This window comes from Tenrec ecaudatus, chromosome 1 (assembly GCF_050624435.1).
Source record: "Tenrec ecaudatus isolate mTenEca1 chromosome 1, mTenEca1.hap1, whole genome shotgun sequence".
In the NCBI taxonomy this organism is placed as follows: Eukaryota; Metazoa; Chordata; class Mammalia; order Afrosoricida; family Tenrecidae; genus Tenrec; species Tenrec ecaudatus.
In genome coordinates, this window is record NC_134530.1 from 52435407 (window position 1) to 52461193 (window position 25787).

The window sequence follows — 25787 nt, forward strand, 5'->3', positions numbered from 1 at the left end:
AGCATGGCGACCAGCTAGGCCTTTAGTAAGTGATCCTTGTCCCTCCCTGACCCAGGTCAGTGTGTCTGTAGGACACTGCCCAGGGAGGAATTGTTTTGCCTGCAGGGTTACTCAGCCTTCGAGGACACTCTGCCTGGGCTTGGTTAGGAAGAGTCATCCAGGTCAAGGGTCACTTTGGTGGAGGTTGGTCATCCTGAGGTCAGTTGACTTGGTGGCCACTGTGGGTGATGGCTGATGGTCTGGCCGTCATCAAGTTACTCCTGGTGAGGGCAGGCAGTCTGGGGCTTCCTATGACAGTCAATTTGGAGGTCATCTGGAGGTCACCTGAGCACAGATCTCAGCCTGAGCATTAATCTGACCAGGTCAGTCTGGCTGGAAGACCTGGCAGGCCATGCGACCTGGGCCAGGATGGACGGGAGGAAGCCAAGATGTCCTGGGACAGCCGCCTGGCTACTTATACTTATAGAGGAAGAGGCGCAATGCCAGCCCTGTCCTGGGCTGTAGATCTTGGGTTTCCTTTTTCTGGCAATCTCTCTGCCTCAGACCTTGGGGACCTAAGACCCTGGGGAGCGGGGTGTGTGCAACTCAGGCTGAGGTCAGCTGTTCCCCTTCTCCTGGAAGCCCTCACTGGCCACCCTGAATGGTATGTCCCTTACTTGTGCTGTGGGTCATTTTCTAGAGGGAGAGCTGAGGCCCTCCCTGCCCGGATGAACTAACATCCACCTCTCCCAGACCCCAGGACACGATGCCGACCAGGGTGTCTTAAACCAAGAGGTAAAGAGCTCAGCCAAGGTCTTGCCTGTTGCTTCCTTCCACCTGCCTTGCCAGCCTCAGCCCACACCTCACCATTTCACACTCTGATGGCGCCCCCAAAAGGGGAGGGAGACCCCAAGAATGGCAATCCCTTCCTTTGTGCCTGGCTCGAATAGGCATGTCTCCATGACTTCATATAACCTACATGACAACTCAGAGGGGTGGCCTTACAGATGGAGCACCAGAATCCCCGGAGTGTCATCACCTGTGAGCAGGTGCCTAGATTTCGCCTGGCGTGTGGCACTCACTCCCCAGTCACTGTCCATGCTCCTCCCCTCCTCTCTTTGAGAAAAAGCACCGGGTTGGTTGCCTCCTCATTGGTAGGGAGCATGGATGTTGGCATCTGATTGATCTGGGTTCAAATCCTGCCTCTTATTTATGTTGCTCAAGGGACACGTGCAAAGAACGGCTCTTTCCCAAATGTTTGCTGTGTGCCAGACATTGTGCTAAGTGCATCGAACCCCAACAACCCCACATATGAATGGGAACACTGAGGTCCAGCAAGTCGACCTGATTACCCATAGTCACAGGGTTGGTAAATTGAGTCAAGATTTCAGGTCAGGTCTGCGTGGCTCTCCAAAGCCCACTCACTTGCCTTCTGTATTTGGATGTGGGCGAACACCCTTGAAGCCTCAGTCACCTCATCTGTTAAATGGGAGAAGTATCAGCGTGAGGCCCAGACCTAAGACAGGATCTAGCATGACTTGTACCTGCCTCTTCACTGCCAGCTCAGGCCCTTCCTGGGTCTCAGATCCCTCCGGGGTCAGCACTACCTGCGAGGGGCCCCAAGTGTGAAGGTTGCAGAGAGAGTGCAGGGGCCTGGTTTGCACTTCCTGCTTGAACTAGTGGTATTCCCACAAATACGAGGCACCTGCCTGCTCAGGGCTTAGTCAAGCAAGTGAAGGTGCATGGATCTTGTTCGACATCAGGGCACTGCCCCATCTACTTTCGCATCCGTTTCCTGCTCCCCGCTCCCCACTGCTTCTCTCCCCATTTAATCTGTAATCTTGGCAAAGCCTTGGTTCTGAATATTTGGGAGTTTCTTCCACTAGCATATGTGTCCCTCGTACATGTGTGATTATGCTTTCGTGTTCCACATCCCCGCATGCAGAGGCCTTGGTGAGGGACTTTGGGCAAATGACGGAGCCCATCTGTCAAGTAGGAATACTAGTGGCTCTTGCTCCGGAGCGTGAGGCACACAGAGACCCTGCGGGATTTTCTTTAACCCGGGCCGGGTGCCGATATGATCGGTGGCGACTGTGGTTTACGAAGGAGATATTGTCCTGATGAAACTCTGCCTAGAAGTCAGCAGATCGAAGCTCAAGCTCCACCTCTGTCACTCACGAGCTGTGCGGTCTTAAGGAAGTCACTTAGCTTCTTTGGACCTCAGTTTCCTCATCTGTAAGATGGGGCTAGTTCTAGTTTGGACTCTGCAGAGTTGCTGGGAACTTCCAGTGATACACTAAGTGACATCTGGCACTAATTGAGGAGAGTCTCCGAGGGCTGGTTGAACAGTTGGAGCCCTATGGCGGTGTTGGAGCAGTGAGCAGTGTGGGGAGGTCTTGGTATTGAGGGCGGCCTTAGTGGAAGGAGAAGGTGGGGGGTCCGGAGAGGTTGGGCAGAGGGTGGGAATAGTGGGGGCAGGACCTGAGGAGAGGGGTGTGCACCTGGGAGTAGTAGGAGCAGTGGTGGGGTTATCGGGCAGCTCCAGGTCCCCTTCCTGGCCCGTACTCACCAGGTCCTGCCCTCACAGCTGGCTGCACCTTCGAGGAGGTGAGTGACCCAGGGGTGCCCTGCGAGTACAGCCAGGCCCAGTACAATGACTTCCAGTGGGAGCAAGTGCGGAGTCACCCCGGCACCCGGACCCCCGCAGACCTGCCACATGGTGAGTCTATCCATTACCAGGACCCTTTCCTTTGTCTCCTTCCAGGAGCAGCCTGCCCAGCTGTTGTGTGACTGTGGGCACACGACAACCTCTCTGGCTTCATCTGCTTCTGCTTCTGTACAGACAGGCAGTGTGAAAGGGGAGGAGTTTTAGCTGTAAAATGGGTGCAGGACCAGGTAAAAACGTAGCTCCAAACCTGCTTCCCATACCTCCCGTCAGGTCAGCTCAGGCCCACCCCACTCAGCGGGATCTTCTGGGATCCTCTGCCTTCAATGGACGTTTTCTTCTTCTCCCTGGCAGCCTGTGACCCTGTCTCCGCAGGACTTGCAGATGCTGCCAGAGCAGTAATACCAGGGCCTAGATGTGTGCAAATATTTCTTCCTGGAAGTTCCAGATGCTTCCCCTATTTTAGGGTGGAACATTTTTAGCATCCTGAGAACTGGACAGGGAGTCAGGAGAATAATTACATTAGATAATGGTCCCTTAGAACACTGGCTTTAGAAGACCTGGGTTCAAATCTTCGTTCCAACACTTTGCCAGCTGTGTTACCTTGGACAAGACATCCAACCTCTTTAAGCCTCCGTTTTCTTAAATGTAAAATGCAGAGAAGAGCAATATTCTGCTAGTTCCTGCTTCTAAACTACTGCCATTGAGTTGATTCTGACTCCTTGCATTCACACAGGACAGGCAAGAATGACCCTTTTGAATATCTGAGGCTGTAAATCTTTATGGGAGCAGAGAGCCTCATCTTTCTCCCGAGGAATGACTGATGGAATTGAGCTCCTGACCTTATGGTTAGCAGTCCGATGAGTAAGCCACTAAACTATCAGCACTACTCCAATAATACTTCGTAGATAGGGTTATTAGAACCCACCTATGACATACATAGTGTGGGGATGGAATGTAGGTACCAACTAATTTTTAATTGCTATTTATTTTTGTTTTCGAGGACCCCTCAAAATAGCACTCTTCTTCGACAGGGAATATGAAAGGGCAAGGCATATGGGGGCCAAATGACCAACTTTATTCAGATAAAGTTGGTCAGAGGGCGCGCGTTGTGTGCAAACCAAGAGCGCTTGCTGTGCTCAGTCCAGAGAGGGATGGCTTGAAGGACCCACCCCTGCCTGTCGCAGGGGCAGACTAGGGCCTTTCCTGCCTATCCTCACAGCATGGCTGACCTTATGCCTGGGGTGGGGGCGGTGGTGGGACTTGCAGCCAGCAGGAGAGAGGGTCTCCCCTAACATGTCCCACCTCCTGGAGACCTGGCTGCCTCCCTTTTTGCCTCGCTCACACCACATCCTCCCTGGGGCATCATCTCTGCCCTCACCAGGCTTGCAGCTCCTCGCTTGCACCTTGCCTCAGCAGGTTTTGTAGCTGGATGTGCCTGAGAGCAGTCAATCAAGGGCCTTGGTGTGACAGGATCTGTCTCCAGCTCCCCAGGGCACAGCTGTGCCCTGGCCCAGGGCCCACATCCAAATATTGGCACTTAGTTTGAAGCCACCTCTTCCAGCTCCAAATGCCATGCGTGGGTACAGGGAGACACCCAGTGGGAAGGGGGGAGAGAAATGCCTTAAGTGAGGGCCTGGTGCTGGGTGCTAGGGATGTAGGACTGAGAGAGGTAGACACGGCCTATGCCCTCTGAGTGCCCACATTTTAGGGCAGGGAGTTGGGAAGGAGAAGAAAGTGGAGGAAGGAGGGAGATGCAGACCCAGGACAGAGAGCAGGAGAGAGAAGAAGGAGGAAGGCAGGGCGAAGAGGAGTATGCCAGAGAAGAGGAGGGGTGGGGAATGGAAGGAAACAATTGGGGAGAGGGAGCTAGGCAGGGGGAGGACCTCCAGGGTTCTCGGGGCATGGGAGAGGAGGAAGGTGAGAGGGGTTATGTTGGGCCTCAGATGTGCCCCTTCCAGGGTTTACTCTCCCCCCACCCCACAGGACTGATCCAGGAGCCACCTCCACATGGCTTCCGGCTCACTGAGATGAATGAGAGTCCTAGCAGCCATGGAGTCCCCAGGGAGTCCTCTCCGAGCGAGTGGGGAGCCTCATGGCTTGGGATGTGAATGAGCTTGTGTTGGCCAGCAGCCAACTCTGGGAGGCAGCCTCTCTGGGTGGCTGAGGGCGCCCCTTGGCAGCTGCTGGAGCCTTTTCCCTCTGGAAGGGAAGCCATAGTCCCCCAGCCGGGCCCTGCAAAGTCTTCTGGTTTACCAGCCCATGCCAGCACACAGCCCAGCTCTCCTGGGGAAGGGACGGGGCCTGCCTGTCTCTAGGGTGGAAACCAAAAGGATTTGTCTCCCTGGAATTTATACTCAGGAGGTTGGGGGTGGAAGGGAAGCTGGAGTCCTTTCATTCCATCTCTGTTCCACACTCTCACTCAGCTTCGGCTCAGAGCTGGTGCCGGGAATGTGCATTTTATGAATGATTCATGGGCCAGGGGAGCAGCCACAGTGGGATTTGGAGAGAGGACTTGGAAAGAGCTGGCCTTCAAGGGCCTGCAATGAGCTAGGCTCTTACCTTCTGCCTGTGAGGATGACTCAGGACCTGGGAAGGGTGGTGGTCAGCGAGGCATGAGCTTGGGCTTGGCTGTAAGGATGGCTCGGGACCTGGGGAAGGGTGGTGGTCAGCGAGGCATGAGTTTGGGCTTGCCTGTGGGGATGACTCAGGACCTGGGGAAGGGTGGTGGTCAGCGAGGCATGAGCTTGGGCTTGGCTGTAAGGATGGCTCGGGACCTGGGGAAGGGTGGTGGTCAGCGAGGCATGAGTTTGGGCTTGCCTGTGGGGATGGCTCAGGACCTGGGGAAGGGTGGTGGTCAGTGAGGCATGAGTTTGGGCTTGGCTGTAAGGATGGCTCGGGACCTGGGAAGGGTGGTGGTCAGCGAGGCATGAGCTTGGGCTGCCCTGTAGGTGGTGAGGAGCCATTTGTGACTGGTTGGTTTGTTTTTCTCCCTTTTCCAACTCTCCTTTGGGAATGAAGCCCAGGGAAGTGAAGGGACTTACTCAGCCAATCAGACCCAGAACTCCAGCCTCTGACTCCAGGGCTCTAAATCCCATGGATCCTTTGTCTCTGCCCCTCTCCTGACCTTGGTCCTCTCCCAGACTCCCTCAGCTCCTGCCTCTTCCTACTCTCTCTGCAGGCTCCTACTTGATGGTCAATGCTTCCCAGCATGGCCCAGGGCAGCGGGCCCATGTCATCTTCCAGAGCCTGAGTGAGAACGACACCCACTGTGTGCAGTTCAGCTACTTCCTGTACAGCCGGGATGGACACAGCCCTGGCACCCTGGGCGTCTACGTGCGCGTCAATGGGGGGCCTCTGGGCAGCGCTGTCTGGAATATGAGTGGATCCCACGGCCGGCAGTGGCACCAGGCTGAGCTGGCTGTCAGCACCTTTTGGCCCAATGAGTATCAGGTGGGCTGGGTTCAGTTTGGGGTCGGCCTGTGGCAGGGGGTGAGAAAGGCTGTCAGTTTGAGGTCAGGGATTAGGAAATGAGTGATTGAGTTTGAAGCTGGTCTCTGGGCAGGATCTGTGGTCAGCATTCAGTGACTGAGATCAGTCGGGGTTGAGCTGAATCAGGAGTCTTTTGTGAATAGGCATAGTGTATGGCCAGGGTCAAGGTTATGTTGGAATCATCCTGACCTAGAGATCCTGTCTGGCTGGGAAGAGAGTTTTGCAGCTTTCAGGTAACTGTGTGGGATGGGCTGGTCTCTGGCCCTGACCCAGTTAGCTGTGTGCTGTCTTCCTCCTCCAACTAGCTGGCTGGGCAGGGAGGATCAGTGTGAACTCCTAAGCTGATTGAGGAAGCTGGGGCTGGGACTGGGGCAGAGTTGAACTCCCTCCACCCTCTCCCTCTTGTGGCTACCTCACCAGGTAGGGGTCAGGGATGTCAGTATGCATGCCTCCTCCTGCCTCCCTAGGTGCTGTTTGAGGCCCTCATCTCCCCAGACGGGAGGGGCTACATGGGCCTAGATGACATTCTGCTTCTCAGCTACCCCTGCGGTGAGTCCCAGCACACTGGGGGCACAAAGGCAGAGGGGCCTGGGCGGCCACGTCCGCTACCCGCAAGGGAGCACAGGTCCATCTCACCACGTGTTTTCAACCCCTGCAGCCAAAGCCCCGCATTTTTCCCGCCTGGCTGATGTGGAGGTCAATGCGGGCCAGAACGCCTCCTTCCAGTGCATGGCCGCAGGCAGGGCAGCTGAGGCCGAACGCTTCCTCCTGCAGGTAAGTGAGGTCGGGGACTTTGGCTGCGTCTTCCCTCCTTTACACTCTCACGCACATATCACAGCAGGGTCCCCATAGCTCTGGCCACGTCCTTGGGTGGCATTTTCTCCCAGGGCAGAGCACGGCTCCTGGATCAGAGCTCTCTTCCTGCCAAAGGCATAAAGCCTGCCTCTCCTAATCAGCTGTTAACTCCATTCCTGGCAAGTGGCAGAGTTTGGGGTGGGTTGGGCAGGGGGGGGGGCGGGTGGGGGGGTAGGAGGAGTCCCCCCTGAATCTTCAAAAAGCCAAACTCCCTACCAGTCAATGCTCGCTCCTAGTGACCCCGATGGGACTGGGTAGAACTGGCCTCGTGGGTTTCGGAGACTGCGGGTTTATGGGAGTAGAAAGCCTCATCTTTCTCCCGTGGGTAGGGGTGGCTAAGCCGACACTGGACCGTTACCTCCCTTGCCCAGGTCAGAGTGGGACCAAGACCCCTGGGTGTGCAGCGCCCCTCACTCTGCCACCCTGTCCTTCCCCTGCAGCGTCAGAGCGGGGTGCTGGTGCCCGCGGCTGCTGTGCGGCACATTAGCCATCGGCGCTTCCTGGCCACCTTCCCGCTGCCCGCTGTGGGCCGCGAAGAGCAGGACCTGTACCGCTGCGTGTCCCAGGCCCCGCGAGGCGCCGGAGTCTCCAACTTCGCAGAGCTCATTGTCAAGGGTCTGTGCTCAGCGCTCTCCGGGGGGGGGGGGGCGGGGCGGGGCGGGGCTTAGTCCAGGTGAGAGCCTGAGCCAGGTTCAGCTGGGGGCTGGGGGTATTCGAGGGGAGTGCGTGGGGGGTGCGGGCCCAGAGCCGAGCGAGGGCCAGCGTGTTACTTAAACGCTTTAGCCTTTAGGGCTAAGGATTTAGTGGGAGCGGGCGAGTGGCTGGGCCTCAGTTTGCTGGTTGCCTGAGTGGGCCCGGAGGACTTGAGAATGGTGGGGTTCTGCGTTGGGGGTTAGAATCTCACATCAGCACCCACTGGTTCCCCGGTACCTTTGGCCCCTTCCTTTCGCAGAGCCCCCGACCCCCATCGCCCCCCCGCAGCTGCTGCGCGCCGGACCCACGTACCTCATCATCCAGCTCAACACCAACTCCATCATCGGGGACGGGCCCATCGTGCGCAAGGAGATCGAGTACCGCATGGCGCGGGGCCCGTGGGCCGAGGTGCACGCCGTCAGCCTGCAGACCTACAAGCTGTGGCACCTTGACCCGGACACGGAGTATGAGATCAGCGTGCTGCTCACGCGCCCCGGAGACGGCGGCACCGGCCGCCCGGGGCCGCCCCTCATCAGCCGCACGAAATGTGCAGGTGAGTGTGGCGGGCCATGGCCCCTCCCTCTGTCCCATACCCAGACCGGGAAAAATCAGCGCGAGGCAACTGAGGCCTGAAAGGGGCACCTTTTCCAAGGTGCTATGGCTCTTTAAAAAAAATCATTTTATTAGGGGCTCATGCAACTCTTATCACAATCCATACATACATCAATTGTGTAAAGCACATCCATACATTCATTGTCCTCATCATTCTCAACATTTGCTCTCCACCTAAGCCCCTGGCATCAGCAACTCATTTTTCCCCCTCCCTCCCCATTCACCCTTCCCTCATGAATACTTGATAATTTATAAATTATTATTTTGTCATATCTTGCCCTGTCCGACGTCTCCCTTCACCCACTTTTCTGTTGTCCGTCCCCCAGGGAGGAGGTCACATGTAGATCCTTGAAATCGGTTCCCCCTTTCCAACCCACCCTCCCTATGCCCTCCCAGTATCGTCACTCACACCACTGTTCCTGAAGGGATCATCCGCCCTGCATGCCCTGTGTTTCCAGTTCCTATCTGTACTCGTGTCCATCCTCTGGTCTAGCCAGACTTGCAAGGTAGAATTGGGATCATGATAATGGTGAGGGGGGAGGAGGAAGCATTTAGGAAGTAGAGGAAAGTTGTATTTTTCGTCGTTGCTACATTGCACCCTGACTGGCTGGGTTCCTCCCCGAGACGCCTCTGCAAGGGGATCTCCAGTGGCCTGCAAATGGGCTTTGGGTCTCCACTCCACACTCACCCCCTCATTCACTATGGTAAGATTTTTTGTTTGGATGATGCTTGATACCTGATCCCTTCGACACCTTGTGATCGCACAGGCTGGTGTGCTTCTTCCATGTGGGCTTTGTTGCTTCTCAGCTAGATGGTCGCTTGTTTACCTTCAAGCCTTTAAGACCCCAGACGCTATATCTTTTGATAGCTGGGCACCATCAGCTTTCTTCACCACATTTGCTTATGCACCCATTTGTTTTCAGCAAGTGTATCATGGAGGTGAGCACACAATGATATGATTTTTTGTTCTTTGATGCCTGATAACTGATCCCTTTGGCACCTTGTGATCTCACAGGCTGGTGTGCTTCTTCCAAGTGGGCTTTGTTGCTGTTGAACTAGATGGCCGCTTATTTACTTTCAAGCTTTTAAGACCCCAGATGCTATCTCTTTTGATAGTTGGGCACCATCAGCTTTCTTCACCACATTTGCTTATTTACCCGCTTTGTCTTCAGCGGTTGTGTCAGGAAGGTGAGCATCATAGAATGCCAATTTAGTTGAAGAAAGTATTCATGCATTGAGGGAGTACTTGAGTGGAGGCCCAATGTCCTTCTGCGACCTTAATACTAAACCTATAAATATAGGTGCATAGGTCTAGTTCCCCATCCTCATATATAAATATATTTGCATATGTACATGTCTTTGACCTCTATAAATGCCCTTTGCCTCCCAGCTCTTTCCTGTATTTCCCTTGACTTTCCTCCTGTCCCACTATCATGCTCAGTCCCCACCAGGTTTTCAGCAGTGGTATGGCTCTTTCTAAGAAGTCCTGATTTCCCCTTAATTCTAGTTATGGTAAAGAGCGTGATAGCTATCACTGTGCCAGACGTTGTTAATGTCTGTTAAAATATATGCACGCCCACGTACACACACACACACATATAGAGAGGGAGAGAAAGAGAGAGTTAGTTCTGGCTTTAAAACTCACAATACCACGATGTAGGGGTATTTGCCATACCCATTTTATAGATGAGGTAACTGAGGCACAGAGAGAGCTTAAGAAACTGGCTCAAGGTCAGAGCTGGGAGTAGAACCCTGCGGTCTGGCTCCACACTATCGCACAGGATGAAAGAAACAGTGGACCCCGGTCCTGTAGGAGGGTGCTCCTCAGTCTGACTGGATCCCTGTGTCTGCGAGGACGTTCAAGAGAGTGGAGCCCCTCCCGAGTGCAGGCGCTTCTGCCATAGAGGCTGTTTAATTCAAGAGCAATGGCGAGCAGAACCAGATTTCCTAGGTGTGACTTCAGTTTGTTATTAGAATTTCTGATGAAATAACTAGAGGCACATGCATTCGTAGGAAACATCTTCTGAGAGGCTGTGTCCACTTTACCCAGCTCCCTAGAGTGGTGCCGTTTTGCAGTGCTCTCATGTGAAATCACAACCAACACTGACATTGACCCGGTCCACGCATCTCCTTAGTGTTCCCTGGTCTCCCGTGTACATGTCTGTATGTGTGTGTGTCATTCATACATTTGTCGCATGCTCAGATTTGTGTCTTCGCCATCTCAGTCAAAATACTGGCCACGAGTTCAATCACCTTCCCCCCACTGATTGTCTTGGAACTGGACTTGGCTTTTTTTACTGAACATAATTCCCTGAAGATTCATCCAAGTTGTTGTATGCGTCGCAATTTTATTCCTTAGTGATGCCCAATAATGAATAACATTCCATGGGAGGGATGTACCAGGAATTGCTGAAGCCGTCACTTGTTGAGGGACATCTTGGTGAATTCAGTTTCTGGCGATGACAAAGAATACCACTGTGAACATTTGCGTACAGATTCTGGTGTGAACATAACTTTTTATTTCTGGGATAAATGCCCAAGAGGACAACTGCTGGATCATATGGCAAGTGCATGCTTAATTTTATAAGCAGCTGCCAAACCGCTTTCTAGAATGGCGGTGCCATGTTATAGGCCGGTTTCGACAGTTCTCTGCCTGTGCTGGTGTCATTGCGTGCACTTTAGCCATCCTGAGAGGTGTGTAGTGGTGTCTCATTGTCATCTTCTCGTCACCTGATAGCATAGTGGGCTATGCACTGAGCTGCTAATCACACGGTCAGCTGTTTGAACCCACCAGCTGCTGTGAGGGAGAAATAGGAGGCTGTCGGAAACCACGAGGGGCCACGCTGCTCTGTGCTAGAGGGTCCATATGAGTGGCAACGGAAGAGACGGCGTGGCTAGTGATGTTGAAGTGTTCTTCGGTGTTTGTCAACTGTATTCACTCTTTTGTGAATGTCTTCTCACAGCACCTGCCCATTTTATCACTGGAGGAGTTGGCTTTGTGTACTGCGGACTTGTGAGAGTTCTTAATCTTTCGGTTCTATGCCACTGGTATGGTGTGTGCATGTCTTCTCATTTGCAGATTGTTTTTCTAGTCCCTCCTCCTGGGCTTTCAAGAGCAAAAGTTTGATGTTTTGGTGAGCCCCAGTTTTCCGGGGTATTCTTTTGTGGGTTGAGCTTTGGATGGCGAGTTTCCCTCAAAAAGTGTTTGAGATTCACCTGGCACAGTTCACCCCAGAGCACATTTGGAATCCGTTTTGGATTAGGTGTGAGGTGCAGGTCAGGGTTCACTCATGTACTTGGACTCTGTGCTCTTCAGCGTGTTCCCTCTGTATTGAAACTGGTCCACGAACCCACCCGAAATCTCCTTTTGTGGCCTGGAGCGCCACCCTAGGAGCCCTGGTGGCATAGAGGTTACAAGTTGGCCTGCAATCCGCAAGATGCACTGCTCAAAGCCACCAGCCGCTCTGCGGAGGAAAGACGAGGCGCTCTGTGCCTGTAAGCAGCTACAGCCTTGGAAACTCACAGGGCCAGGTCTGCCCGACCCCACCGAGCCAGGTCTGCCTGACCCCACGAGACATGATGAGTCGACATCCACGTGATGGCAGCGAGTTTGGTTTTGCGTGTCACCCTTGGGAAGGAAGACCTTGGGTGGTAAATCAGAGTGGCTTTCTAGCGAGGGAGCTGAGTCAGGTTACTTAACCTTTCCGAGCTGTTGTTCCTTTGTGGGCCTAAATAATCATCGTTATCATGCAAGTGTAAAGGACAGCACAGGACAGCTGGAAGCTGGGCAGTTTCAACCCATTCGGAGATGCGTCAGGAGGCAGGTCTGGTGTTCTGCAGCTGCGAGGTCACAGCCTTGAACACCCCCTGGGGCAGTTCTACATGGGGGTACGGTTGCCAGGAGTTAGAATCAACTGGATGGCAGCCAACATCCTTATATGCCAGCTACTGCCCTAGTGGTCGGGATGTGCAGCTGTGAGCAAGCCAGAGCTAGCTCATAAGCCCACAAGTTCCTGATGGCGCGGGCAGTCTGGGGGAGGAGACAGACTGTCCCTAAGTTAGCAAAGGAGCGATGCAGTTGATCAGATCATGGTGTGTGCTGTGAAGCAGACTCAAGCAGAGAAGGGGATGGGCTTGGGGGTAGGAGGCCTGCTATTTAAAACACCCTCCAGGGATCTTTTTACCATGATGGTGACATTTGAGCAGAGGCCTGAATGAGGCGAGGGACTGACGCATATGGGGAGCCGGGGGGCAGCCAAGGAAAGGAATATTCCAGGCAGATGGAACAGCAAGCACAAAGGTCTGGAGTCTGGAGCGTGCTTGGCACCTGTGAGGAGCAGCAAGGAGAGCCGTGAACCGTGGGCAAGTGACACAGAAGGACAGGGCAGGAGATGAGGGACTCAGCCATTTTATGCCGAGTGAGCTGCGGACCCACTGGGGTGCTTGGAGAGTCGGAGTGGCATCATCTACTTTTGTTTCAAAGGCCCACTCTGGCCTTCTTATGGGGCACAGACTCCAGGAGGGCAAGGGGACCCGAGGGGGGAACGGCAGGAGGACGTGGCAGGGAGCAGAGGGGCGTGGCGGAGATGGTGGAAAGTGGTCAGACGCGGGATGTCATTTGTCGGTAGAGCAAACTGATGGAGTGGACGTGTGATGAGAAGGGGACATCGAGAAAAGTCAAGGATGGCTCCAAGGTCTTCGCGTGAGCACCGGGAGGGATAGCGTTAGTTGTTGGTTGCTGCAGCAGCCTGCGGGAGTCCAGGTTTGATGGGGGTGCTGTAGATCAGGAGTCCTGTGTTGGAAGTGTTGACGGTGAGATAGCTATTAGCTGTTCAAGTGGGGATATCCATCAGACAGATGGATACAGAAATGGAGAGTTCAGGGAAGAGACTCAGGCTGCAGGTATAAATTTGAAACTCGTCAGCATAGAGATGATATAGATGGTGTTTAAAGCCATGAGACTGGATGAAATCATTTACACTAGTGGTTCTCACCCGGGGGCGGCTTTGTCCTCCAGCAGACATTTGGCGATGCCTGGGGACCATCGGGCGGGGGCAGGGGTTTGCTACTGCCCTCAGTGTAGAGGCCAGGGATGCGGCTAGAATTCTAAAGTGCACAGGACATCCATCCCCTCAGGAAAATCATTGGCTCTGAAATATCAATGAGAGAGCCTGGTTGAGAACCTCTGACTAGTCCGTAGCTTCCAGGGCATCAGTGTAGACGGAAAAGAGCATCCAGGCTTCCAGTGTTCAGGATGGAGTGTGGGCAATTGCAGTCAATGCATGGGAAACACAGTGCTTAACACACAGTGAGCACTTGGAAAATAAATCATCACCATCATGAAAGAAGTCAGAGCTAAGGGGCTCACCGAGAATCGCCACTCCCCTCCCCTTAGTGTTCAGATGGGGAAACCGAGCCCCAGAGGGCTTTGAAGGGCTCGGGCTGTCAGTTAAGAGCCCAGTTTCCCTAGTGGGGGCTGTTGATGCTTTAGGGTCACATTGAGAAGTAGAGATTTATCCCTGGACAAACCTACGCAGAGTCCACAGTGGAACTCAAATTTGAATCTCCTGATTTCTAATGCAGTGTTCTCAACAACAAGGAGCCCGGATGGCACCGTGGACTGGGCACTCACTGGGTTGCTTGCTAACTGCAAGGTTAGCTGTTCAGACCCACCAGCGGCTCCATGGGAGAAGAAATGAGGCTGCTTCGGTTCCAAGTTTGCAGTCTTGGGAGCCCTGTCTGTAGAGAGTCTCTGTGAGTCTGAATGGACTTGATGGCAGTGGGTTTGCCCTTGGGTGGTTGACAACAACCACAACCACAAACACAGGTTTCATGTCCTGAGCATCCACTTTGTGCTGGCCCCCGTGCTAAGCCCTGTCCATAGGCCTGCGGGCCAGGAAGACAGTGGAAACAGCTCATCCTGCCCCTCTAATTATCTATTCTCTGCTGGGCCATCCCCGCCACCTTCGTGCTTAGGTGCTTAGGCCTGCAGTTGTTTTTTTGCTGGCCAGCTGTGTTGTCATCCCGTCATTCCCAGAAGATTCCCTCTCACCATATCATTTACTCTGAAAACAATAATATAGCACCAGTAAAAGGCATCTTTAAAAAAAGCCCCCTAAATCTCATCTAGCCCAGCAGCTGTTGTAGTTTTTCTGAGTTCTTCAAATCTCTGCCCATCTGCTGACCGGGTTCCTTTTTTACACCCTTGTTGTTGGGATGTTGATGGCATTCTGTCTTCAGCTTTACTTGCTTGGTGTTGTTGGCTGTGTATTATGTTGTTTATAATTAGTGAGCATTTGGGCTGTATAGAAGGCTGCTGGGGATGCTTGTATCGCGTTCAGACCCCTATTATAAATAGTGGTCCCTGGCAGTGCAGTGGTTAAGGGCTACTAACTTAAAAGTTGGTGATTCTAACCCAACTCCATGGGAGAAAGAGATGGCGTTCTGGTTCTGGACTGCTTACCGCCTTGGCAATCCAGTGGGCAGTTCTACTCCACCATAGAGGCTCTCCACGTGTCTGAATGCGCTCAAAGGCAGTGGGTATGGTTTGCATTTGGGTGGCACAAGCAGTCTGAAATCAGCCACCAACCTCAAAGTTAGTGGGGCCAACTGACTCAGTAGGTCCACAGAAGAAAGACCTGGCAAACCATATCTAGAGATGCCAGTCAATAAAATCACTGATTCTACGTCAGGAGGTTCAGTTTTTACTATTATGAATACTATTACATTTAAAAATGAGTCCTTACAGTTTCTTCCTCTCCTCTCCCCCTACAAGTTATTTCTTTAGGGTACATAATCATGAGTCGTTCAGGAAAGGGCATTCATGAATATGAAAAAGAAACCAGATACCCAATTTATCCTGCCAGGAGGAGTTCATATTGCCCCCAGGTGCCATCCAATCATCTCCAACTCATGGCCACTCTATGGGTGTCAGAGCAGAACTGGGCGCCAGCGGGCTTTCCCTTTTGGAAGGGGATCCCCAGGCCTTCCTTCTGAAGGGGCCTTGGATAGACTCAATCCTCTAACCTTTGGGCCAGCAGCAGAGAGCATTAGCGGCTCACAGCACCCAGGGACTACTTTCACATGGCTGGGTCACGTGACTCAATTCATGTAGCGCTTACAGTCACTCTCTAAGGGAGGTGTTATTGTCCCCATTTGTCACTCAGGGGACCTGAGGTCAAAGGGGGTTCCATCGATGACCCCCAGACGCCTGGAATCGAGCCTGCTCCTGGAGATCATCTTTCAGCTGAACAGTAGCCAGGCCTCTAAGTGCGCATTTACACTATGAGGAAGGCACGCGCCCCTCAGAGCAGCCAACCACGTGAGACCAGTGGGGCAGGAAGGGACAGGAAAGGAGGCTGAGCAGAAACGGGGAAGCCAGTGAGGAAGTGGGAAGGGCACTGTGACATTGAGGGGATTACAGTTAAGGTCACAAAACAAAATGTGTACCGAGTGTTGAGTGGAAAACGAACTAGCTCCGCCAACTTTCACCCAAATGGAAATAAAATGTGGCTTCTTTTTTTTTAAATAACGGGGGTGGTGGTGGTGCCGGTTTAAATCATTTTCTCAAAGTCACAGAGCTCATGAAGAGCAGGAATGAGATCGGACCTTTGGTGAACTTGACCCAGTCAACAGCTCCGTCTCTGAGAAATCAGAGACTGTTTTATGGTTGCTGCGTCTTTATTAGTAATATTAAACCCAACTCATTTTGGGCGAGGGCAGCAGATGTTGCAAGTTATCCTCCTTGTGCCCGTGAGCATTTCTTCTTTGATCTCAGCGTGGTCTGTGGTCCCGTGGAATGCGAAGGGGCGGGGCTTTGAGAGTCCCACGTTCTGTTTTGCCAGTGTGTGCTGGCAGCTGAAGAGAGTATGTCTGGGTGCCAGATGGTTTTTGGAAACACACAGAGACTCATTAATTCACACCCCTCAATCAACAGATCACTCTGTAGTCAACAAACTATTTCAGCACCCTGGATCTGCCCAGATTTGATCAGTGCAGAGAAAAACAGTGGAATGGAAATGGACCTTCTCCTCAGAGACCCCTCAATCTAGCTCAGTGGCTGGGGGGTAACCACAGGCATGAGGCTAGGCATCCTTCATGTCAGAGGTGGCTATCTGGTGCCTGGCAAGGTAGTATTAAAAAAGCTTGAATAGGTTGCCAGTATTTAACAATCTAGAGATGTCGCAGAAAAAAGGGAATTTCTTGCAAATGGGAAGATCTGCCAATGCTTAGCCTACAGAGCTGCAGTCCTGCATGGAACGATTGCCTGGAGCTGAGTAGCAGCTGCCCCTTATGGATGGGCCATCCGCTGTCCTGTTTGCTGTCATCCCCACAGGCTTCTGTCTTGAGTTTCATCAAAGTTTTCATGCCTTTCTCAAAATTCTGCACAAAGAGAGCCGTGCACCCACTGGCACTTGGAAAGGCTGGATGACTGTGAGGCGGGCGCTCCAGAGAGTGAGCAGAGCAGCAGGACACCGAGAGCCAGCCTCATCGGGGCAAGGGAAAGAAGGTCACCTTGACCCATAGATCCCCGGGGAGTACACACGCACAGGGCAGGCAGGTCATACCAGGGCCAGGAAGCCAGGGAATAATGGGAGCACATCTGAGCACACCCAAAATCCACCTCGTCCACTCCACGTAGAGGATGATGATGGAGTACCATCAGAGAACTAGGGGCTGCCATCAAATTGACTTCTAGGCATGGGGACCTTATGGGGTGCCTTACAGATGAGTGAATGACCGAGTGAGTGAAGGAATGAAGAAAATGTAATGTAATGGCACATACAGTAACAGAGGCTGGAACGTTCTTATTCTATTTGCCAGGCTTCAGGCTTCTCCTGACTCAAGTGGTTGAAGGGGCCGATGGACCCCAAATAGCCAGTCTAGATGTCAGGCTGCTGGCTTACAGGTCAGTGGAAATTGGTGAATCCAAATCTGCAGGTCAGATGGCAAGCCGACTCACATTTCAAGAACCAGAGGTCAGATGATAAGTGGATGCAGGATTGAGAGAGAGAGAGAGAGAGAGAGAGAGAGAGAGAGAGAGAGAGAGAGAGAGAGAGAGAGAGAGAGAGAGAGAGATTGAGGGAAGGGGGAAGGAGGGAAAGGGAGGACTAGTGAGCCTTGCTGAAACATCCATTTATATAACACAGGCAGGCTACATACACCCCAAGGAAACTCCCTTTTAACAGATTGGCTACTCCTATCAAGTCTCATCATGGAAATGATTACATTATATTACATTAGGAAAGAGTAATCAGTCTAAAGGAAAAAACACACTCAGCATATCTTAAACTGAAAAAAAAAAACTACAGAAAAAATTCAAGCCTCGAGCTGAAATATTGAAAGATTCTATGGGCCAAATATTGGACGATGCAGGAAACTTTCAAAGAAGATAGAGATAAAACATAGAATCACTGTACCAAAATGAATTAGTTGACGTTCAACCAGTTCAAGATGTACCATATGAGCAAGAACCAATGGTACTGAAGGAAGGAGTCCAAGCTGCACCGAAAGCATTAGCCAACAACAAGGCTTCAGGAATTGATAGAATAGCAGTTGAAATGATGTCACAAGCTGATGAAGCTCTGGAAGCACTCACTAAGTTTATGCCATGAAATTTGGAAGACTGCTAGTTGGCCAACTGGCTAAAAGAGATCCATATTTCTACTTATTCCAAAGAGGAAACCCAACAGGATGTTCAAATTACAGAATATCATTGATGTTACATGCACGAAAATTTTACTGAAGATCATCCAACGATGGTTGCAGTACATTGAGGAGTTGCTAGAGGTTCAGGACGGATTCAGAAGAGCTGTGAACATGGAACAAGGGATATCATGGCTGATGTCAGATGGATTTGGCTGAAAGAAGAGAATACTAGGAAGATGTTTACTTGTGTTTCATTGACTGTGCAAGGTATTTGTGTGAATCCCAACCAACCATGGATAGCCTTGAGAGAATGGGGATTCCAGAGTGCTTCACCGTGCTCCTGCGGAACGTGTACATGGATCAACAGGCAGCTGTGCGAATCGAACAAGGGCATAGTGCATGGTTTAAAGTCAGGAAAGGTGCACGTCTGGATTGTGTCCTCTCACCATACTTATTCAGTCTGCATGCTGAGCACATCATCAGAGGAAAGATGATTAACTACCTGAAATATGCAGATGAGACAACCTTGTGTGATAAAAGTGAGGAGGACTTGAGGCCGACGAAGATCAGGGATCACAGCCTTCCGTATGAAGTATGTAAACTTCAATATGGAAAGAAAACCCAAATCCTTACAACTAGACCAATATCATAAGCCGAGAGAAGACTGAAGTTGGGAAGGATTTCATCTTGCTCACATCCACCATCAGTGCCCATGGAAGCGGCAGTCCAGAGATCATAGGGCGCACTGCATTGAGTGAATCTGCTGCACAGACCTCTTTAAAGTGTTGCCAGGCACGGTTGTTCCTGTGAGGTCGAAGGGGTGCCTGACCCAAGCCATGGTATTTTCTATTGCTTCCTATCCATGTGGAAGTTGGACATTGAATAAGGAAGACCGAAGAAAAATGGCGGCATTTGAACTACGGTGTTGGTGAAGAATATTTAAAGCACCATTGACGGCTGAAAGAACAAACAGATTTGTCTTGGAAGAAGTACAGCCAGAATGTTCCTTAGAGGCAAGGATGGAGAGACTTCATCTCATGTACTTTGGACAAATTGTCGGGAGAGACCAGTCCGTGGAGAAGTACATCATGCTTGGTAAAGTGGAAGGGCAGCAAAAAAGAGGAAGGCCCTTGATGGAGATGGGTTGGCACCATGACTCCAACAATGGGCTCAAACCTACGAACAGGTGTGAGGAGGTGCAGGCCTGGGTGGCGTTTCCTTTGGTTGTACACAGGATCACTATGAGTCAGAACCGACTTGACAGCACCTACCAACTGTCAGTCCAATGTCTGCCAAACCACACAGATATCTAATGTGGCCACGCTGATGCACAACAAGGACCGTCACAGATGATAAGGGGACTTGCAGCCAGCAGCCCACAGGAGTGTGAGCATCGGAAGCCAGACCTGTAAGATACCCTTGTGATGAGGCTTGGGTGTGTCTTCCTTTTGGGGAGAAGGGAGCCAGACTCCAGCAAGATATCAGGGTGTAGGGCTGGCTCCGAGTAGATGAAATGATTCTCTTTGGTGAACTGGTAAATGACTGGAGGCATGCCACTTGCCTGTGGCCCAGGGCAGAAAAGGAGGCTCCTGAGAAGGTGGAGAAACTTGGGTGGTGTTATACTTTCGGTCAGCATCTGCAACTGCGCTACCTACAAACTCTGGAGTTAAGAGCAGGCTGGCCTGATAGTTTCTTTTGCTATTCCTTGTAAAATGCATTCTGAGCAAACGACTCACATAAAACATTACACTGGGGTCGTGCTTCATCATCTTGAGAGGCCAAGCAGCAGCACGTCTCACCTGGTCATTAAGCATGCTCTGAGCTCCCTAATTGGGGACCCTTTGCGGGTGCTAACCAGAACTCGAGATCAGACTCTGGGTGCAAGAGAGAAAAGAATCATTTGATTCTTGTCTTTCCCCCTCATTTTCCAGATGGGGAGTTGGAGGTCCGGAGCTTTGCTTAGGAACACACAGCTGCTCAGCTCCGAGCCTGGAACCGTAGGCCTGATCCTCACTTTGCTTCAGAAGCCCGAGCTTTCTGTGTAGAGCGCGGGGATCACGTTCTTGCCCGACGGAGCTCTCACGTGCTTGTGCAGCACCACACCATGTTCTCCAGTGGGCAGCAGCTGTCTCTCTTCAGAGACATTGTTGGGTTTTTGTCTCGGGCAGTGATTTCCTCATCTAACACAAGGCCATGGTGTGAGAGCAGGACTCCGGAGCCAGCCTGGTCCAGTTTCCATTCCAGCTCCACCACTTACTGTCTGTGTGACTGTGGACCAGCTGCTTAAGCTGTGCATCCGTTTCCATATTAGTGCGACAGGGCCAGTAATAGCAGGTGGCATGAGTGGTTTGCTCCAGACTGCTGACCTAAAGGCTGCCTCTTTGAACCACCCAGTAACCATGGAAGAAAGGCTTTGAGATCTACTGTCAAGATTCTAACCCACTGCCATCAAGTCATAGCGACCTTACTATATGGGAGAGAGACGAGGCTCATGTATAGAACGCTACCTGGTAAATAAGTCTCTGTAAATCATTAAATTCGGTAAAAAGTCTCATCTTTCTCCTTTGCAGTTGCTGCTGAGTTCGAACCCCTGACCTTATAGTTAGTAAGTAGCACAGTCTCTAGCTCACAGTGCTCCCAAGGTTCCTTTCTGAAAAGATTATCCAGACCAAAAGACCAAACCCACTTCCATCCAGTCAATTCTGACTCCCAGTGACCCCATAGGACAGGCTAGCACTGCCTCCCGGGGGCTTCTGAGACTGTGACTTATGCTGGAAAAGAAAGCCTCATTTCTCTTCTGCAGAGTGACTGGTGGTTTCAAACTGCTAACCTTGCAGCTAGCAGCTCAACTGGTAACCCATTACGCCATCAGGGCAGCAGTTCTGTCTCATGGGATTATCAGGAATGAGAATCGCTTAGAGGGCAACTTTTTATTTTACTCTTTTCATTTGAGTGAGAATTAAATGCGATAAAGCATTTAGAACAATGCTGCGCACATAGAAAGCCCCCAATAAATTAGCTGCCATTATTTTCATCATCCCTAAAATTATATGTCATATTGTAGTTCCTTTTTTGCTTGGTAGCCAGAGAATTCACCACTGCATTTGAACTTTACCTTCAGAACCCGTGTCAGACTCCCATGGCACACGTTGCTGGTTCCTGGACACTCTCTGGCTTTATTTAATTAGTTGGCTCTCATTTTTCCTATCATCTTGATTTCTGTTTATTTTTTAAGCATTTTATTGTGAACTGGATGAAGGATTACAGAGAAAAATGTCTATTGATTCTAGAATAATATATATTACCACAAGCTGTTCAGAACAATTTTGGGCCGGTAAATTAAGAAAAATGGAGCAACAAGGTGATGGAGATGGGCCAGATGTACTCCAAGATGTTATTGAATTAGAAGGTGGAAGGTTATTCCATAATAACGACAGCTAAGATCTTGAGGAGTCTATTGAGTCTTAGCCATCGAGGCACGCACTGCACACACATTACCTTACATCTTCACCACCTTCCTAGGAGGAAAGGCTTACTATTCTCCTACGTGCAGTGGGAGAAACTACAGGTGAGAGATGCGAAGTGACTCGGCCATGCTTGTTCACTGGCAAAACCAGGACTCACACGTGGCTTGGTACCAAACCATGCCTTTTTTCTCCTGGTTCAATGTCCGTGGGGTCCCTTGAGCTGTGGGCTGTGGGGGGGGGGGGTGGAAGGAGGGAGGGTTTCAGTCAGCTGTCTGATGGTCTCTTTCCTTGTGCTTCTTCATTCTCCTTCTCGTTCCTCAACCTTCCTCTCTCTGCCTCCTGCCTTCCCCAGAGCCCATGAGGGCCCCTAAAGGCCTGGCCTTCGCCGAGATCCAAGCCCGCCAGCTGACCCTCCAGTGGGAACCACTGGGCTACAACGTGACGCGTTGCCACACCTACACCGTGTCCCTGTGTTATCACTTCACTCTGGGCAGCAGCCACAACCAGACCTTCCGGGAGTGCGTGAGGATGGAGCGGGGTGCCAGTCGCTACACCATCAAGAACCTGCTGCCCTACCGGAATGTCCAGGTGCGCCTCATGCTCACGAACCCGGAGGGGCGCAAGGAGGGCAAGGAGGTCACCTTCCAGACCGACGAGGATGGTAAGCGTCTCAACCCCCCCTCACAGGCCACTGAGCACCGACCAACCATATTTGGTTCGTGTCTGGAACGGATATTCTTGTCGGGAATTTTTGCTGAAGATTATACCAACTGTCTAATGACAAAGTAATGATGGCTAATATTTATTCTTAAGACGACTTGGGTAAGATAGCTAAATTTTTTTCCTTGAATGTTTGGAGGAGTTTAGCAGTGAAGCAATTTGGGCCGGGAGTTTTCTTTGTGGGAAGGCTTTTTAATAGATTTCAATTTTAAAAATGGATATAGAAATACAACTTTAATGTTAAAAGTAGACTTGGGGAAAATGTTAAACAATAGAAAGAGGAATGTACAGGATGGACAAGGAATGTTTAGACATTATATGTATAGAATATATACAATATTCACTGCCACCGAGTAGATTCTGACTCAGTAGCCCTATAGGATGTAGTAGAACTGCCTCTGGGGGTGTCTGTGGCTGTCAGTCTTCACGGGAGCGGAAAGCCTCATATTTCTCCCTCAGAGCAACTGGTGGGTTCGAAGTGCTGTTCTTGTGGTTAGCAGCCCATCATCTATCCCACACCACCACCAAAGTTCCTGAATATATAGAATAAGGATATTTAAAACTAGATATAAGAATGAGGACATAGGAATATCCTGTTTGATTGTTCATTTGATTTATTTATTGTGGTTTGGGAGAGACTTTACAGAGCAGGTTAGTTTTCAATCGACAATTGATGCACATTTCATCTTATGGCATTCCCCGAAGTCCCCTCAGTGTGACAGCACTCTCCCCCCTTCCTCCCTGGCTTCCTGTTGCCGTTTGTCCCTCTCGCTGGCCCCATTTTGCTTTTTGGATGAATTCTGCCCTCTGGACTGGTTGTTCTGGGGCGTACCTTTCTCCCTCACTTTCTACTTCTGCTTACTGTTGGGCTGAAAGATGATCTCTAGGTGAATTTTGATGTCCTGTGTTTTGTTAAGGAATTTGTTCACTTCATCAAAACCATCAAATTGCTTGGCATAGAGTTGTTTGTAATATTATCTTCCTAAGATGTATAGCTATAGGCATGTACATATGTAAATATATTAATTTATGATGAAAGGGATAGTGGTCAATGTACATATATTTATATGTTAAGTATTAAGATAGCTGACGGACCTTAGGCCTCTACTCAAGGCTTCCGAATACACAAGAACACTTTGTTCTAATAACCTGGTGCTCTTTGATACTCATTTTCCCGATATGATCGCTGAAGACAAATGGGTGCATAAGCAAATGTGGGGAAGAAAGTGGATGGTGCTTGGCTATCAAAAGATATAGTGTCTGGGGTCCTAAAGGCTTGAAGTTAAACAAGTGGTCATCTAGCAGGGATCAAATAAGCCCACATGGAAGAAGCACACCAGCCTGTGTGATCATAAGGTGTCGACGGGCTCAGGTATCAAGCATCAGAAGATCCAAAACAAACAATCATCTCGATGCAAACGAGGGGCTCGGAGTAGAGACCCAAAGCCCATCTGTAGACAATTGGACATCCCCTCACAGACGGGTCACAAGGAAGGCATGAACCAACCAAGGTGCAGTATAGCACTGACGAAACATACATCATTCCTCTAGTTCCTGAATGCTTCCTCCCCCCAACTCCCATGCCCCAGTTCTACTTTACAAATCTGGCTAGACTGGAGTACACACATTGGTGCAATTAAGAACTTTCAGTACATGGAATTCAGGACAGATAAGACCCTCAGGAACAGTAGTGGGAGTAGCAATATCATGAGGGTAGAGGGAGGGTAGAAGTGGGGAGTAAGGGGGAAAACGGGGAAACCCATCACAAGGTTGATATATAGTCACCCCCCAGGGGGACGAATAACAGGAAGGTGGGTGAAGGGAGACAATGGACAGTGTAAGACATGAAATAACAATAATATATAATTGATCAAGGATTCATGAGGGAGGGAGGGAGGGCGGGGGAGGAAAGGGAAAAAAGAGGAGCTGAAACCAAGGGCTCAAGTAGAAAGAAAATGTTTTGGAAATGTTGATGGCAACATATGTACAAGTGTACTTAATACAATTTTTATAAGATATTTAAGAGCACCCCAAAATGATTTAAAATATTATCTTTTTATAGTTCTTTAATTTCTGTAGGTTCTATAGTGCTTGCTCATTTTTCATTCCTGATAGTGGTAATTTGTGATTTTTCTTTTCTTAATGATTCTTGCTTGAGGCTTATACATTTTATTTATCATTCTGATTAGCAAAATTTGGCTTTGTTGTCTTTCTTTATTGTATATTTTTTCTACTCTATTATTTCCTTTTAAGCACTTACTTTGGTTTTTATTTGCTGCCTTTTAGCATTTGAGATGGAAGCTTAGACTGATTTTGAGCATTTTACATGACATGATAATATATTGCATTTCAGCCTATAAATTTCCTTTTAAGCCCACCTTTAGGTGAATGCTATGAGGGTTGTTTTTTTTAATTAAAATATTTTATTGTGATTTAAACAACTATTGTTTATACCAAGAAATTTGGAAGATAGCTATCTAGCCAAACCACTGGAAGAGAGCTACATTTGTAGTCATTCAAAGAAAAAACAAGTGATATAACAATGTGGAAATTGTTAAACAATATCATTAAGATCATATACAAGTAAAATTTCACCAACAGTAATTAAAGAAATAGTCACAGCAGTACATTGAGAGGCAGCTACCAGAAATTCAAGCCAGATTCAGAAATGAACGTGGGAAGATGAATACCATTGCTGATGCCAGATGGGTCCTGGTGAAAACAGAGAATACCAAAAAGATGTTTATCTGTGTTTTATTGAATATGCAAAGACATTAAACAGTGGAGTGTAATACATTACGGAAAACGTTGCAAAAAGTGGGAATTCCAGAATACTTAAAGGAGCCCTGTTAGCAAGTGGATAAAATGTTGGGCAGCTCACCCCAAGGGTGGAGGCCCCTATTCACCTACCATTCCTCAAGTGAAAGGTGGGGTGTCTGCTCCCATTAAGATTTACAATCTCAGAAATCCCAAGGAACAGCTCTATTCTGTCCTATAGGGTTGTCACGAGTCATAATCAGCTCAGTGGCAGTGGGTGAGTGTGGTCCTCACCTAATCTGGTGTCAATTGAAGGATTAAGAGTGTAGGGGTGGAGTCTAGGCTGTCAATCTGGAGATAGCCAATGAGACTTCTGTGTGGGCATGGCCTTCTCCTGAGAATTCTGGGAAATCTGGTACTTCCTCCTTGGAGGTGGAAGACACCTCTCTCTGCTGACTTTCCTGGGAGACATTGCAGCTGGCAAGGCCTCTGAAGCTGGAGGAATCATGTAGAGACCCCTGCCAGTGCTGAGATGCTTACAATGCCATTGGATCCAAAGACTTTCTACCCACTGGCCTGTGATCGTCCTGCATTTGGCATCATTGCACGTGTTTTGTGAGTCTGAAGAGGACCTTATGGATTGCTGTCAGACATATGGGCTAATGTCGGACTTATGGACTTGATCTGGACTGGGCTGGGATGTTTTCTCAATGTTCAATTGCTGTTGTATATAAACCTCTCCCTTATATACATATGCATGTTTATGAATTTGTTTCTCTAGTCTACCTAGACTAACAGTGGGTTTTCAATTGCACTCATGCAGAACTTGTATGTAGGACCAAGAGACAGTCATTGGAACAATGGGATACTGCATGGTTTTAATTCAGGAAAGGTGGGTA

At 50.2% G+C, this 25787-nt stretch overlaps 1 protein-coding gene across 1 annotated transcript in view; it reads left to right on the forward strand.

Moving 5' to 3' along the window:
• PTPRU (protein tyrosine phosphatase receptor type U) overlaps positions 1 to 25787 on the forward strand; it is an 87549-nt gene that overhangs the window by 13941 nt on the left and 47821 nt on the right. The window contains exons 2-8 of the mRNA XM_075538802.1: positions 2567 to 2698; positions 5826 to 6097; positions 6604 to 6685; positions 6795 to 6910; positions 7432 to 7606; positions 7944 to 8237; positions 21764 to 22072. Of these exons, the coding sequence (XP_075394917.1) occupies positions 2567 to 2698; positions 5826 to 6097; positions 6604 to 6685; positions 6795 to 6910; positions 7432 to 7606; positions 7944 to 8237; positions 21764 to 22072 (1380 nt within the window). The remainder of the gene's footprint in view (positions 1 to 2566; positions 2699 to 5825; positions 6098 to 6603; positions 6686 to 6794; positions 6911 to 7431; positions 7607 to 7943; positions 8238 to 21763; positions 22073 to 25787) is intronic.